At 36.6% G+C, this 16,001-nt stretch overlaps 2 protein-coding genes across 6 annotated transcripts in view; one reads left to right on the top strand and one right to left on the bottom strand.

Moving 5' to 3' along the window:
* The window catches only part of LRP11 (LDL receptor related protein 11), a 56,908-nt gene extending 53,474 nt beyond the window's left edge, over positions 1-3,434 (top strand). For both annotated transcript variants that reach the window (XM_022559066.3, XM_022559046.3), the window contains one exon: positions 319-3,434. In XM_022559066.3, coding sequence (XP_022414774.2) covers positions 319-344 — 26 coding nt within the window. In that variant the 3' untranslated portion in view covers positions 345-3,434. The remainder of the gene's footprint in view (positions 1-318) is intronic.
* The window catches only part of PCMT1 (protein-L-isoaspartate (D-aspartate) O-methyltransferase), a 44,968-nt gene that overhangs the window by 5,273 nt on the left and 23,694 nt on the right, over positions 1-16,001 (bottom strand). For 2 of the 4 annotated variants that reach the window (XM_089922131.1, XM_022559089.2), the window contains exons 4-7: positions 12,350-12,454; positions 10,151-10,271; positions 7,878-7,963; positions 3,464-3,633 (exon numbers count right to left, since the gene is read on the bottom strand). In XM_089922131.1, coding sequence (XP_089778257.1) covers positions 3,464-3,633; positions 7,878-7,963; positions 10,151-10,271; positions 12,350-12,454 — 482 coding nt within the window. Of the gene's footprint in view, positions 1-3,416; positions 3,634-7,877; positions 7,964-10,150; positions 10,272-12,349; positions 12,455-16,001 lie in introns of all 4 variants that reach the window. The other 2 variants (XM_022559078.2, XM_022559099.2) reach the window with 2 other exon arrangements.

The following is a 16,001-nucleotide window of genomic DNA, read 5'->3' as shown; positions in this document are numbered from 1 at the left end:
ACAATCGCTGCCTACCGCCCTCAAGGCAGAGCCAACACACCACACTCTAATTGCCTGTTTGTCTTGTCTCTACTTGACTATAAGTTCCACGAAAATGGTCAGTTTCAAATTCACAGCTGTGTATTCCTGGCCCTAAAGCAGTGCCTACATAGTGGGCACGCAAACACTTGTTGAATTAATGATGTATTAAGAAGGTCCTCACACTGAAAAATATTTAACAAATTTAACAACAGAACAAATTGCCAAAGAAAAGTATTAGATGTTGCTTCTCCAAAGGCAATTTAAAATAAAGGCTTTTTTCTTTTTTTTCCTGTCTAGGACAGTTCACGCATAGATTAGCCTGACGGGGATAGAAATAGGGCACACAAAAACTAGATGTCCTCTCAAATCTATTCCACACCTAAATTTAAAAAGAAGCAGACAGGGACTTCCATGGTGGTGCAGTGGTTAAGAACCCGCCTGCCAATGCAGGGGACACAGGTTTGATCCCTGGTCCGGGAAGATCCCACATGCCGCAGAACAACTAAGCCGGTGCACCACAACTACTGAGCCTGCACTCTAGAGCCCACGAGCCACAACTACTGAGCCCACGTGCCCCAACTACTGAAGCCCTTGTGCCTAGAGCCAGTGCACTGCAACAAGAGAAGCCGCCGCAATGAGAAGCTCACGCACCGCAATGAAGAGTAGCCCCCGCTCACCGCAACTGGAGAAGGCCCGCATGCAGCAACGAAGACCCAACGCAGCCAAAAATTAATTAATTATTTATTTAAAAAATAAAAAGCAGCAGAGGTATTTGCCGCATGGGAGGAAAGGGGAAGGAAAGAGGTGGTGAGAGCTGACTTCAGACTACATCTGGCACAGGGCCTCTTCCTCTCTGACTTCCAGTTAAGTCTGCCCCATACGATGCCCTGGCAGAGAGAAGAGGGCGGGAGGAGAGAAAACTGAGGTGATTCATAGATGTGGGAGTAGCTGCTTCCCTCTATCACTACAGCTCCTGTCAGGGACCACACCCCACCCCCGCTTCTGCTGTCACTGCTCTCAGCAGGTTCTAGTAAAATTGTTTCCTTACCTTTAGGTCTAGAGTGGTAACAGCTTCCTACTATCACCCTGGGAACCCCTGGTCCCTGGGTATGTCACATTCTTTACTGGTTCCCATAACCTTTCCCATATTTCTTTGAATAGTCCCTTCATTAAAGTCACTTCAAAATCCTAGCTGAGCACACTTTCTGTTTCCTGCCTGTGACCTTGACTGATAGTTTATGAACACAAACAGAAATAGCAGATTAGGGTCTCTTAAGATTTTAAGTTAACCGTTGATGTTTTACCCTTTCAAACATCCTATTTTCTAGTAATTTCTTTCAGTACAAATTTTTTTTTTTGATGTGGCAGTTGTTTTTTTCCAATTTCATTTCCAGATTTTGTTTTACCTTTATATTCTTTAAACTTCATGATTTACAACTAAGTAACTGATTATCTCTGTAATTAGAACTACATCTTTGGATATAGGAAAATGTGTTTGAACAGAAAATTTGCAATAGAAAAAATTAGAAAGTCCTCCTAGTACAACTAGAGAAAAGTTTCCAATGATGCATACATGTAAAATTGCTCAATGTTTTAAAAAGTTGAAGGCCAAAAAGAAAACCAAGTGTATACATGTATTTAAATATTTGGTAAATGATTGAACAATTGTCCATAGATTTTAAAATTATTCTAAATTTAATACAAATAGTTTAGTCTTATCAAGGGTAAAATACAGGTGTGTGGAAGCCTGAAGCTTATATAATTGGGTAAGGGGGGAACCTCTTTATGAAGGAAAAAAAAAGGTAGGCTAAAAATAAGACTATGCATGTAAAATTTGGTATAAGGCCATGAAGGACCCAAAGCAAGTGAGGGCCCTGAAGCTTAAGTTTCATTAGCTTCAAGCTAAGTCCGCCTCTGGTTATAAAAACTAAAATCCTTTTTATAATTCCTTCATCATTAAATTATGGTACTAATAATGTGTATAGAAGGAGAAATTTTAAACTTATTAATGAAAATCTGAACTCTTACTTGATACCAAATTTCAGTAATTTCAGTGATATGTCTGCCCCTTCTATACAGCAGCACTCATACAATTATGTAGTTATGTAACCAGACTAGAAGCAAAAGGAACTTCGTAACTATATCTGATTCTAACTGACAAGACTGATAGCTTTTTAAAACTTTTTTTTAAAGAAGTGGCTGTGCTGCAGTTAGAATTCAAAGAAAATAGCTGTAACTACATTAGGTGAAGAATTAAAATGCAATTCCTAGTAAGGTATCCCAGAAATGGCCAATCAAAATTAGTCAAAAGTAAAACTCATTTTTGAACAAACTGAGTTAGATTCATTACCATTTTTGCCATTACCATTCATTCAAAAGGTGCCTTCCCTCTTTCCAGAAAACAAAACTGAGAGGTCTATTAAACCTATAATCACCAGTTTACTTATTAAGAAATCATCTTAAAATAAGCACCTCTGTCAAATAAAAGTAGATTCTAAAACAAGGAAGCAGTAAGGCCTTTCTTATTCTGGCATTTAATTTCAAGTAGACTTGGCTAATGTCACTCTTACTTACTGATCTCACTCCCTCCCCCTGGAGAGAGTGGGAAGGGAAAGCAGGAAGAGAGGAAAAAGAGGAATCTTGGCTTCAAACGAAATACCCAGATTATGCTGAGACACAGAAACAAAAGTGGGTGTTAAAATGAGCCATGCTGTACTGAAGATTACGCTACATGCTGCTGGCCCTTTGGGAAGGTGTGTGAGACCTGGGCACTCACTTACAGAATCCCCTCCCCTCCCCGGGAACTTAGAGTAGCTTAAAAATTGGCCAGCCTGTTCTATAAAATGGTGGGTTTCTCCCTTATAGTGGTTCTGAAATAAGAGTGGAATGTAAAACAGGCACAGGTTGTCAGACGTCTATGAACCTGATTGAAAGAGAGAAATCAAGCTGAGAGGGAGAGTGTCCTCTCTGGGATTCTGACACCTTCGAAAACTGGGACAAGAGTATCTTTTCCCTTCTTTCTCTTTACAACAATGGTATAATAGAGATGAACTGGGGCAGGAAATGATGACCCCTTCTCTTCAGATGACAGCCTTTGTTTCCATGACCGTACAGCAGCTATAAAAACAAGTTGCAAATATAGAAACAGCGTGGCTGATACTAAAATAATCTTAGAAAGTGTGGCTGAAAGCCTCTTTAAAAAGAAAAACACCTTTGTGCCAACCAAGTCTCACCCCCCTTTCCCAAAGATGAGTTAAATCAAAAGGACAGACCATGCAAAACTTTTCTACATTTTTAATGTAGTGAATTTCTGATGTTAAAATGGAGCAGCACAAAGGTGACAACCGAAAAAGCAGCTCTTGTAGTCTAATCTCTTAAAATCCACACCCTTTCACCTTGCATGTGTGGAAGAAGAAAGAGCAGAAGATAAAATCACTTCCACCTGGACCACTGCTTTTCTTTATCTGTTAAAGGCACGTATATCACTCCCATCAGAGGCTTCATTTTGACACTGCCATCCTGGAGCTTGTCATACTGCTCCAGCATCTGGTTTCCACCTGCAGGACCAACTGGCAATATCAATCTTCCACCAGGCTTTAACTGGTCTATTAGCTAAAAGAAAAAGAAGAGCACATATACACCAAGCTATAGATTTTATGTTAATAGTCATTTTACATCACTATACACAACTTTCAGTGTCCATGGGCAGAAAGCAGAAATGTACTTTATTTAGTACATACATACTTCCACTGTTAAACTTGTTACTCAATTACCCACTCACTCATTTACCTACCGACCTTCCCTACTACAGTACAAATGTTCTGATGACAGGGACTGTGTCTTATTCATCTTTGTGCCCTTAGCATCTAACACAGTACCTGGTACAACTGCAATGCTCAAAATGTTTGAGTTGAACCACGTAATGTAGGACTATCCTCTTGGGAAGGCCAGAGGCAGAACAGGAAATTTCAATTCCTGTATGCCTATTTTGAATCTTTATAGTTTGCAGGGGAGGAGGGGAAGTGTAGAAAATCAGCAAGGAATCCCTATCCTATCTAAGAATTTAAGGCATCACTGAACCAAAAATAAGGGAACCTTGGTTTTATGACTGAATTTAGGATTACTGGCACCATGACATGACGAAGGAAGGTAGGGCTGGGGTCTCTGCAGCATTAGAACGAGGACGCCCTGTCAATGAAGAACCAAAACTACTCAGTGAAAGCCCCTCTGGTCAGAAAATTTTTAAGTCGTATGTCACAATTTGAATGTAGCCTGACAGATGACCATTGATCAAAAACAGTAAGGAAGAAACCTTACTTTGGATAGTATTATCCCAAGGAAGGGTGTCCTTAAATAAAATTTTTGTTGTCAGCAAGTCGACCTTATTTTTTCCCTTTTAATTTTCTAAATGTCAAGGTTTTTAATGAAAAAATAGCAGGCTTCTTCCCACTACTCCAGTCTTGCTCCCTAAATCCACTCATTTTAAATCCTTTCGGCTGTCTTCTTTTGTAGTGCTTACTTCTAAAGCATGTCTTTTATTTTTTTAACTGAAATATAATTGGCATATAAATATTGTATTAGTTTTAGGTGTACAACATAAAGATTTGATATATGTATATAATGTGAAATGATCACCACAGTAAGTTTAATTAACATCCATTATCACACATAGTTACAATTCTTTTTTCTTGTGATGAGAACTTTTAAGGTTTACTCTCTTAGCAACTTTCAATTATATGGTATAGTACTAGTAACTATGGTTACCATGCTGTATAATATTTCCTCTTCTATTTCAAATTATGTGCTAGATGAGGACTAAGCTCTCATACATAAACAGCTGTCCCTCGGTATCCAAGGGGGATTGGTTCCAGGACCTTACCTCTGATACCAAAATCCGCAGATACTCAAGTTCCTTATATAAAATGGTAAAATATTTGCATATAACCTATATATCCCATATACTTTAAATCATCTCTAGATTACTTATTATACCTAATACAATGCGAATACCATGTACATAGTTACCAGGTGTGACAAATTCAAGTTTTGCTTTTTGGAACTTTGTGGAATTTTTTTTTTTCTGAGTATTTTCAATCCATGATTGGTTGAATCCTTGAATGTGGAACCCTCAGATACAGAGGGCCAACTGTATTCTGCTCCTTCCCCCCAGTCCAACCAATATCATAATTTTTTATTAAAACCATTTTCAGTTATGACTGTGTAAATGTAATTTGCAGCTGAGCCAAGAGGTACCCAATGATTGTTTCCTTTCTTATATAATAGCTGTTTTCCCTACAGTTAAAAACTGAAGGTTTTTCTTTTTTCATTCCCTTAATTTTCTTTGTAGCTGTTTCTAAATCTTGGTACCCTCCCAGCTTCTTAATGAAATTTTCACGCAGTCAAATCTATCTAATTAGTGCCTTCCTTTTTTTTTTATTTTTTTTTAACTGCTCTTTTTTCTTTTTTGGTAGGCTCGCTTCTAGTACCTTCCTCCTCTGCCCTAAATCTGGACTGGTTATTCTCCAGGCCTGCTGCATAGCGTTCATACTGGGACTTCCTTTGCAATAATCCTGGAATCCTGGGAACTCTTACCACCTCTCTCTTGAACAAAATTTCCTGCCTTCCTAGATACCATGGCTGCTTCTTTTCAGTTTTTCCTACTCTCTCTCTACTCCCTCATTTTTTGATGATATAATTAAAGCAATTCCTCCAGAAGTATTCTGTGAAACAGTATGTGGAATATTTTTAAAGACAGAGATTGAGATTGGCAAATCTAAAATTATCTTTATTCTATGTATTTAGTGACGTGTGTGGGTATAGAATTCAAGATTGGAAATCATTTTCAATTCAGAATTGTGATGGTTTGCCCCTGACTTGTTCATTCTAATGTTGCTTTTCTACAGTCTGATGCCTTTCTGATTACTGACCCTTCAACGGATTATCTATTTTGCTTTTCTAGAAACTTCTGGAATATTCTCTTTATCTGTAACATTCTGAAATTTCATGGTGATATTCTGGCTCTTTTTTTTTTTTTTTTAATTCATGGTACTAGGCACTCAAAAGATCTTTTCAAACTATAGAATTGTGTCTTTCAGTTCTCAGAAATTTTCTTACGGCTTAGGGCTAACTGTTCCTTATAAAGAATTGCAAGTAGCAGTAGCCCCTCTTTTCAGGCCAAAGCGTTATCTCTGGTTTCCAAGGTCCTGATGCCTCCAATTTCTAAGCTTTTTCTGAGTTCTGCAGAGCAAACTGCTTCTGCATTGATACCCTCCTCATGGTCTCTTTGGTTCAACTTCCTTCACCCTTCCAGGTCAGTTATTACTCCAACTGCTTTCTGTCTTCACACACTGTAGAGTTCAGGGTTGCAGGTATAATCTCCTAGATAACTGAATATGGAGTTCGTGTTTCCGTTTCTTGTTTTTCTAGTTGTTTTGGGGTGATATCCAAAGGAGGCATAAACATCTTTATTCTCTTAAAACTGGAAAGCCCCTTCAGCATGCCTATCTTCAAATTTAATCAGATGTAAAGAGCCCCCCCACCCACCCAATAATACTTCCAAGTGCTACTACAAATGTTCAATTCATTCTGAGCTAAAGTCAGAAATACCTTTCGAGATCATCTTAGGGTCTTAGTGGGGAAGATGAGCCCTGTACCCAAGACCTTTCATTTAAACACAGTTCTGTTTCAGATTTTAGTTGTTCCTACTAGGCTGCCAATATTAAAAAAAAAAAAAAAAAGTTTAAAAACCTACTGATCATGTGGTCATACATGAAAATTCATTACGTTATTCATTTATGACTTGTACACCTTTCTACATCATGTTAATACTTCAATTAAAATATGTTAAAACCCCCGGTTTGGTCTTTTTTTCCAACAGATAACAGGGCCAGAGAAAATAGCTGATTTTCCTAAGGTCATTCAGCCAATGAATAACAAGTCAGTGACCAGAACAAATCCCCTAACTTTCAGCTTCTCATAACTGTGTAAACACACACAAAAAACCACTTGCAGGTTGGGGAGTAGATGAGACTGGGCAGAAGAGACAGTGTCACTTTTAGCCCCTTGCCATCTAATCAAGAACCATGAAAAAATCACATGTAATAGAAACCTAAGCCAAGGAATACTGGGGCTGACATAAGTTTATCAGAGTCTTACTAAAACGAAAACTCAATTTTGTACTTAAATATTTCCTTGACTATGTAACATACACTACTGGAATATCCTTCCCTCTCACTGCAACTATGCAAATCCTACTATTCTTTAAGATTCAGTTCAAATTCCATTCCTATAAGAAGTCTCCTTGACTATTCCATGCAACATACTCTCCCTCCCTTGAACTCCTACAGTACATATTTTGTTTTCCCTTTAATATCTATCATATGCTGATACATGTATGACACAGCTCTTCTAGAACACAAGGTTTGTGAGGATAAATTTATGACAAATACTTCCTGGTATTACCCATGCACCTAGCACAGTCTTGCACATTCTGGTATTTAACAACACGCCAAGTGATTATCAGATCATGAACTCCAGAGGGACTGTCCCAATTCTATTGGTGTGCTAGTTCTTAACCGAATCAGATAGTGCTTTAAATGAGACAGCCATGAGCTGGGGCTTAGCAATTTTCATGTCATTTATACAACTGTCTGCATATGAAAAAACTGCCTACTAACCGCAACTAAAATGCACAACGTTTCAATTTTTAAAAAGTTGAGCATAATTATCAACCAAAAAGAAAAAAAAAGCACAACGTAACATAGATGATATTTTGAACATCAACAGAAGTCATTTCCTATAAATTTTTAAGAGCTTTAGTTGAATAAAGCAACAAACACAGAAGAAAACCAACTCACTGCCTGGGGCACAACTGGGGCTGCAGCTCCTACATGAATAGCATCATAAGGGGCTTCTTCGGCATATCCCATTCTTCCATCCCCCACTGAAAGAAAAAAAAAAAGCTTTAAAAATCTGTTCAGATAGAGCTACCCAGTGTGAAGAATTATCGGAGATTTAAAGCAGGGAAAGGATAGATTTTTAGATAAAAGATGCTGTGACAACTGGATATTCAAAGAAAAAATAGATACTTGGACCCCTACCTCAAACATACACAAAAATGAACGTCACAAAGATCAAAGGTCTAAATGTGAAAAGTTAAAATGATAGTGCTTCTGAGAACTAATATAAGGACATATCTTCATGATTTCAGAGTGCCTTAAACAGGACACAAAAAGCACTAGAAAAAAATTGGTAAGTCTGACTACATTAAAATTAAGAATTTCTATTTATCAAAAAAGTACAGTATGAGAGTGAAAAGGCAATTCACAGAGTGGGAGAAGAGATAGATAATATGTACAACTAGACACAGGGCTAGTCTATAGAAGTCCTACAGATCAAAGAAAAATGTAAGTAACAAAATATCTGAATGGGCATTTCACAAAAGAGGAAATCCAAATGGCCAAACATATGAAATAGTGTTCAACCTCACTGATTAATAGGAAAATACAAAATTAAAATCACAGAGATACTGCCATACATTAAGTGGGCAAAAAGAAAAATCTAATAATACCAAGTACTGGTAGAGATGTGAAGCAATAGGAACCCTGATACCTTACTGTTGGGAATGTAAGTTGGTTCAGTCACTTCAAAAAACAGTTTTTGCAGTATCTTTGGTCACTCTATGAACTGTAACAACACGCCTAAAGAAATGAGTGCTTGTATGATGAGTGTATATAAGCATCTGGACTTACGTACATTGTGAATATATCTCCAAATTAGAAACAACCCAAAATATCCATCTACAGTAGCATTAATAAACAAATTCTGGTAATGTTCCTACAATAGAATGCTATACGGCAATAAAAATGAATTATATGCAAAAAGAAGGATGAATCTTACAGACATAATAATGAATAAAAGAAGTCATTCATCATAGAATATATACTGTATGGTTCCATTTAGCTGAAGTTCAAGATTAAATTAAACATCATTTATGGAAATGCAATTAGGTAGTAAATGCATAAAGGTAATAATACGGCTAGGGAAAAGGGAGGTAGTCATGATGAGGAAAAAGCAAGCAGAGAACTTTCCAGGTACTAATAATGTTCCATTTCTTTGTCTTGTTTTGTTTTTCTTGCGGTACGCGCCTCCCACTGCTGCGGCCCCTCCCGCTGCGGAGCACAGGCTCCGTACGCGCAGGCCCAGCGGCCATGGCTCACGGGCCCAGCCGCTCCGCGGCATGTGGGATCTTCCCGGACCGGGGCACGAACCCGTGTCCCCTGCATCGGCAGGTGGACTCCCAACCACTGCGCCACCAGGGAAGCCCCAATAATGTTCCATTTCTTGATCAGTGTGGTGATTAAACAGGTGTTTGTTAAGCTTCACATTTATGTTTTATGCATATTTTGATGTCTGTTATTTTTCACAATATAAAATGTACTCACATGGAAATGTGTCCATGCATACTGCTGAATGGAAAAAAGCAACCTAAAGGACAATATGTAGAGTATGAGTCAATTTAAAAACCATGTGTGTGTGCAGTTTATTCATATGTACATTTATATGTCTAAAAAACTTCAGGAGGAAAAAGAGGGGCTTTCTTTTTTATCTTACACATCTCTGCACTGTTTAAATTTTTTATATTCGACACTTGTTACTTTGATACTACTTCTTAAAAAGCAATGAAGAAAGAACTCAACATGGCATTTTCTGAAATAGTTAAGTCATGTCACCCATGGTCAAGGTAGAACCAGTGTAACATTTTAGAGTAATTGCTTTTTCTTGCTTAGTACTTAAAAGTGAATGTAAAGGGGCTTCCCTGGTGGCGCAGTGGTTGAGAGTCCGCCTGCCGATGCAGGGGACAAGGGTTTGTGCCCCGGTCCGCAAGGATCCCATGTGCTGCGGAGCGGCTGGGCCCGTGAGCCAGGGCCGCTGAGCCTGAGCGTCCGGAGCCTGTGCCCCACAACGGGAGAGGCCACAACACTGAGAGGCCCGCGTACCGCGGAAAAAAAAAAAAGTGAATTTAAAAAAAATGCAATAACTAGCTCTGAGTATTATTTAGCTTGCATGGGATTTTTCTGAAAATAAAAATTCTCCAGAGAGGAAATTTTTAAAGTTTTCTGATACTTACCAACCAGTTGCACTCTCCCTGAAGACAAAAGCATTGGATCATCCTTTCTGACATTATTTACTGAGTCGTCTACTAGCTCTTTAATGTGGTCAATTCCTATGACTTTTCCACTAGGCCCAACCTGGAAGTGAAAGAATAATTCAATAGTTCACTGGTCTAAGTTTATTTTTCTAAAGCGTCATTAAAGTATTTCTTTATCCAAAGTCATATTCTGCAATAAGAAATCAGGACAAATAAACAGCTTAAGTCTCCAATTAGATTGTTAAACACTCAGTTTATTATAAATTATTTGGCAAATACAACTTTCTCAACTACAACCCTTAAATGAATAATGATACTTCAGTAATTAAGAAGCTAGAATAAATTACAAAAACTTGTAATACTAAGAAAAATGATAGCTTTCTTCAATTTCTAGTTTTTAAATCCAGGATCTTGAAGTGGGACTCAGCTACCAATATTAAATTGTACTTATTAGTGCAACCATTTTTTATTTAAATTCTATTTAAAAGTGTGACTTTAAATATTAAAATGTTACATAAAAAAATTTTTGTATAGGGATTTCTATACCTGATTCTACTGCCACATGTGGGAAATATAAAAATACATAAGGCCCCAAGTATAAATATTAATTGTAAAATAAATTTAACACAATAAAGACTCTGAAGTCAGACCGCCTGTGTTCACATCTAGGTTTCACCACTTACTTACAACTCTATAACCTTGACAAGTTATTCCATCAATCAGGCTTCCTCAACTGAAAAATGAGGAGGAAGGGGGTATACACCTCATAAATCATGTGAGGAGTAAATAAGAGAATACAGGAAAAGCATTGAGAACACAGACTAACACATGGTAAATGTGTGAAAAACACTGACTAGTATCAGTTCCAAAAAGATAACTCAGAAATCTAATGATATTTTAAAAAATGATTATGCCTCTGAAACCATAAACATGTCAAGTATAGAGAAGAAGTCATTAATTAAATACCATTTCTAGTATTTAGTTACATCCCATTAGTGAGGGTTTAACTTGTACAAAACAAGTCAAACAACTGAAAACAAATATCTGAATCCTTATTGTGTGCCTGGCACTGCTCTGGATGCCTAGGATACATCAATGAAAAAAAATCAGACAAAATTCCCACCTCTCTGGAGCTTACATTCCAGTAGTCTGCCAATTATATATGCATAGCAAATTAAATGGATTCTAGTCCTAAAGGATCCATAAATCCTAACTTAACTAAACCATACCCTTCCAAGCTGGCCTACAGGTACAAGATTTTTCATAATCAACCTGATTTGATTATCTGAACACAGATAAGCCTTTACTTCAAGGTGCTTGAGTGGCCTCCACACTTATACTGTGGATAGTCATTTACCAGGTAAGCCTCTGATGATAAAAATCTGAAGTATAACAAACAACGCTTTTTTTTTTTTTTTTTTTTTTTTTTTGCGGTACGCGGGCCTCTCACTGTTGTAGCCTCTCCTGTTGCGGAGCACAGGCTCCGGACGTGCAGGCTCAGCGACCATGGCTCACAGGCCCAGCCGCTCCGCGGCATGTGGGATCTTCCCGGATCGGGGCACGAACCCGCGTCCCCTGCATCGGCAGGCGGACTCTCAACCACTGTGCCACCAGGGAAGCCCACAACGCATTTTTATAAGAGCATTTTTCTTAATGTAAAAAAAGCTCTCCTTCAATCCCAATAAACCTGTAGGAGTGTTTGGAAATCAGGCTGTATTCTGTTCTGCCAGGAGAGTACTTGGAAGATTGAAGTTTGGGAGCTACTGGTTGCCACTTTGTGATCACAGAGAACATATCGGAAAATGAAGCCAACATGTGGAGGAAAGCAAAGTCAAACCAAGAACCAGAGAGAAACCCATTGTCCATAACAACCTTTGATCTTCTTCTGAATCCAGCCATACAAGAAGTCAGATATACCTCTAGACTTTTCCATTAAATTCCCTTCAAGTTCTGCCACTTTGACTGAATGTTCTGTCGCTTCAACAACAACAAAAAGAAATCCTAGGTGATACATATTCTAACTGCTATCTTAATAGAATTTAAAAAGGAACATTTCTTCCAAACATATTCACTTTATGCATATATAGAAAACCTTCAAAAACTGCTAGTGAAAAAAATACACAGCCAAATCATATAATATGCTTCTGCTGGGGCCAGAATGGTAAATAAAGCTCTTACCATACGTGCAAAACATGCAGTAAGGATTCCACTTCCAGATCCTACATCAAGAGCTTTAGCTCCTTCATGCAATTGATCAAATAGAAGTTCTAGTGCATATGCATGCTGCCGAAAGAAAACAAAGCAAGTATTCATTTTTTTTCAAGACTCTATAAAGTATATACACCATGGCATACAAATAAAGTTGCTAACTTGTCACCAATTTTTCTACTATTGTCATCTACCAAAACAATGAAAACATAACATATTATATACTTATATCTACACAGGAATTACGTATAAGAAAATTCTTGTTTGATTAAAATTCTTGTGTTTTAGATAAAGTGTTCAGTAATTTTAGATCTCCAGTGTGCGAATTTTTTAAATTCAATTAATTCAAAGTCAAAAGCTACAAAAAGATTTACAGTGAAAAGTCTGCATCTCACCCCTGTCCCCAAACAGTCTCACTCCCTAAAGGCAACCAATGTTACCAGTTTCTAGTGATTTCTTCCAAACATATTCACTTTATGCATATATAAGCAAATACATATGCATCTATAAATTTATTATATCTTGAAGGAGGTTCCTTATCACTATTTAAACAGTGTGTTCACTCTTTCTTAAGGCTGAAGAGTATATTTTTGTATGAATGTATTGTAGTAATAAATATACCTGATGCGAGATATTTAAGTTAGCTTCAATCTTCTCTAACAAGAGATAAAATAATCTTAAAATGTGTACCTGTAAGATAATGTAGTAACCTTTTTAATAATCTTATAAAGTATATCTACAGGACAAATTCCTACAAGTGGAATTAAGGGGGCCAAACGATATATATTTTTATGTTTACAGTATATATAAATGACAAATCAAACAAAATCATGTTGGTTATGCTTTGGACCAAACCAAGAAATAAAGCCTTCTCTACTCCATCCTCTTTATAAACTTACATTTTAGTGCTCTTCCAAAATATGAGGTTAGAATTAATAAATGTTATCTCAAAAGCTGCCCTTAAATGCCTGGTATATTCATTATTAAAAATCATCAGATCCAGTAGCAATAAGCACATTCACTCTCAGATCTTGGCTGACAAAAGTACGTATCCATGAACCCACAGTGACAGAAGTAAAACGTCCTTCTATACGTACATAAATGGAGAATAAGGAGAAACTGTTCTCAACTGTTTTTAAATATAGATGAAATGATGAACTTAGAAAATTGCCATTTGGCAACCATTTCAGTAATAACTGATTGAGGCGAACATCGCAAATGGATGCTAAAACTAGCGTATTATCATTTGATGAGTAACAAGATATTTACATACTCTCCAAGTGTTTGCCCCAGACACTTATCAATCACAAAACGTTAAAGTAGTAACTTTACAGTGGAGTTCAGAAGTTTCTTGGTGGAGAAACCTGACTGACACAACCTCGGTCAGATGATTAAAGCTAACATCACCAATAATGGGACACTCTGACATCACATGACATCTACTAAAATACGTCACTTCTGGGATTTTCCAGGCAAATGTGCATAACTCATATCTAATCAAGAAGAAACATCAGACAAACCTAAATTGAGAGGCATTCTATAAAATAACTGGCCTATAACGTTCATAAACATTTTCAAGACCATAAAAGAAAAGACTGAGGGATTGTTCCAGATTAAAAAGACAAGGCAATTGAATGAAACTCCTGACCTGCAACTTTCTTTTCCTATAAAGGACATTACTAGAACAACTGATGAAATCTAAATAAGGTCTGTAAATTGGCTAAGTGTTTAATCAATGTTAATTTCCTGATTTGGACAACTGCACTATGGTTATTTAAGTGAATGTCCTATTTTTAAAGGTAAAAAGTATTCTGCCTACAAATTACTCCTAAAGAGTTCATAAAAAAGGAAATATATATATATATATATATATATATATATATATATATATATATATATATAGGGGAAGGGAGAGGGGGGAGAGAGAAAGAATAAATGATAAAACAAATGAAGTAAAATGATAACATTTGGTGAATATGGGTAAAAAGTATATGGGAATCATTTGTACTATTCTTAGAACATTTCTGTAAGTCTGAAATTATGCCAAAATTTAAAAAAAAATTTTTTTTTAATCATCAGAAACAGGTAACATTCAAAATGGAGGATAGAATGGAAACTCCCTATTGTGGAAAACTAACTTAGGTGATAAAAGCTAGAATACTGGTTACCTTGAGGATAGAGGTTGACTAGGAAAAGAGGCCTTTCTGACTGAGGGAGCCTTTTGGGGTGCAGGAAATATTCTGTATCTTGATCTGGGTAGTGGTTACATATATGTACACACGTAAACGTTCATCAAGCTGTACACTTAAGATGCGTGCACCTTATTGTGTGTATATTATAATTTAATAAAAATTTTTTGAAAATACTGTTTATTCCAATCACTAAAAGTGGAGAATCAGACATTTATGTACCTCCTGATGTGATGAACAGAAGAACCATTAAGGAGTTTTCTTGAAAAGAAAAAAAAAGGAACAAGTTAAACACCGCTAGGAAACATTTAACCAAGTTCAGAATATGGGAAATTCTATAGGATAAATGAACAAATTTTGTCAATTAATAAAAGGCATTTTAAAAAGGGGGACTGTTAAAATTAAAAGAGACTAAAAAGACTAAAAAAGACTAAAAAGGTACAATGTAAGGCTCTTGTTTGGATCCTGATTTAAACAAATCAACTGTAAAAGAATTTTTTGAAACACCTGGCCAAGTTTGAACATGGACTAAATATAAGATAATACTAAGGAACATTGTTAGTCATGATATGGTATTGTAGTTGTGCTTTTAAGTCTTTCAGATTTATACTATTTGGGGGTAAAATAGTATTAGGTTTGGGATTGCTTTAAAATATTTCAGCAAAAGAGAAACAATTATATAAGACAAGATTAGCAAATTTTTGGTAATTACTGAAGTTGGGTGATGGCTACTTGAGGGTTCATTATATTATTCTATTTGCATGTGTGGTGCTGAAGATTTTCCATATTAAAAAGTTAAAAAGAAAAGATGTTAAGGCTATCTTTTCTCACAATTAACATAAAAAGGGGAGACGGCCATTAATAGATGTAGCCTCATATAATCCAAGGATTTTCAAACCATGTTCCAGAAAGTCATAAAGGTTCCACAGAACCGTTTAGGAGTAACACACAAATGTAGACCGGTGGTTGGTGTGTTTGGTAAAAGGGTAACAGAGAAATAACTAAAATTTTCAATTTTTCATATAGATTCTTTTGCAAAGAGCTTCTTGCCTAACGAATGGAAACCACTAGTACTATGAAAAAGAATCCTGGATTAAGTGTTCAAAGTACTGGATTCTACTGGTTCTGCATTTATTACCCCTTGACTTTGGAACTTATTTTTAGCTCATTGTTCCTCAGTTTCCACATCATTAAAATGGAGAGAAAAAAGTTGTTCCTATTCTGCCTTCTCCATAGCAGTACCACTGTGAGCCAAAGTGATGAAGTATGAAAGTACTTTATAAATTCTAAAGGATTTACGAATAAAAGGTATAATATTCACATTAATGAAAATTCAACCATTACAGCTCAATGACCTGATGCTGCTATTCTTTAAGGTACTTCGAAGTCATTTGTAAAGGTAAAATTAACAGTTAATTGATCTTTTACTTCCA

Source organism: Delphinapterus leucas, chromosome 12, assembly GCF_059928025.1.
Source record: "Delphinapterus leucas isolate spDelLeu-1000000601 "Yukka" chromosome 12, BTC_Dleu_Yukka2, whole genome shotgun sequence".
NCBI classification, from domain to species: domain Eukaryota; kingdom Metazoa; phylum Chordata; class Mammalia; order Artiodactyla; family Monodontidae; genus Delphinapterus; species Delphinapterus leucas.
Note: the sequence above shows the minus strand (reverse complement) of the source record. Positions and strands in the feature narration are given on the sequence as shown.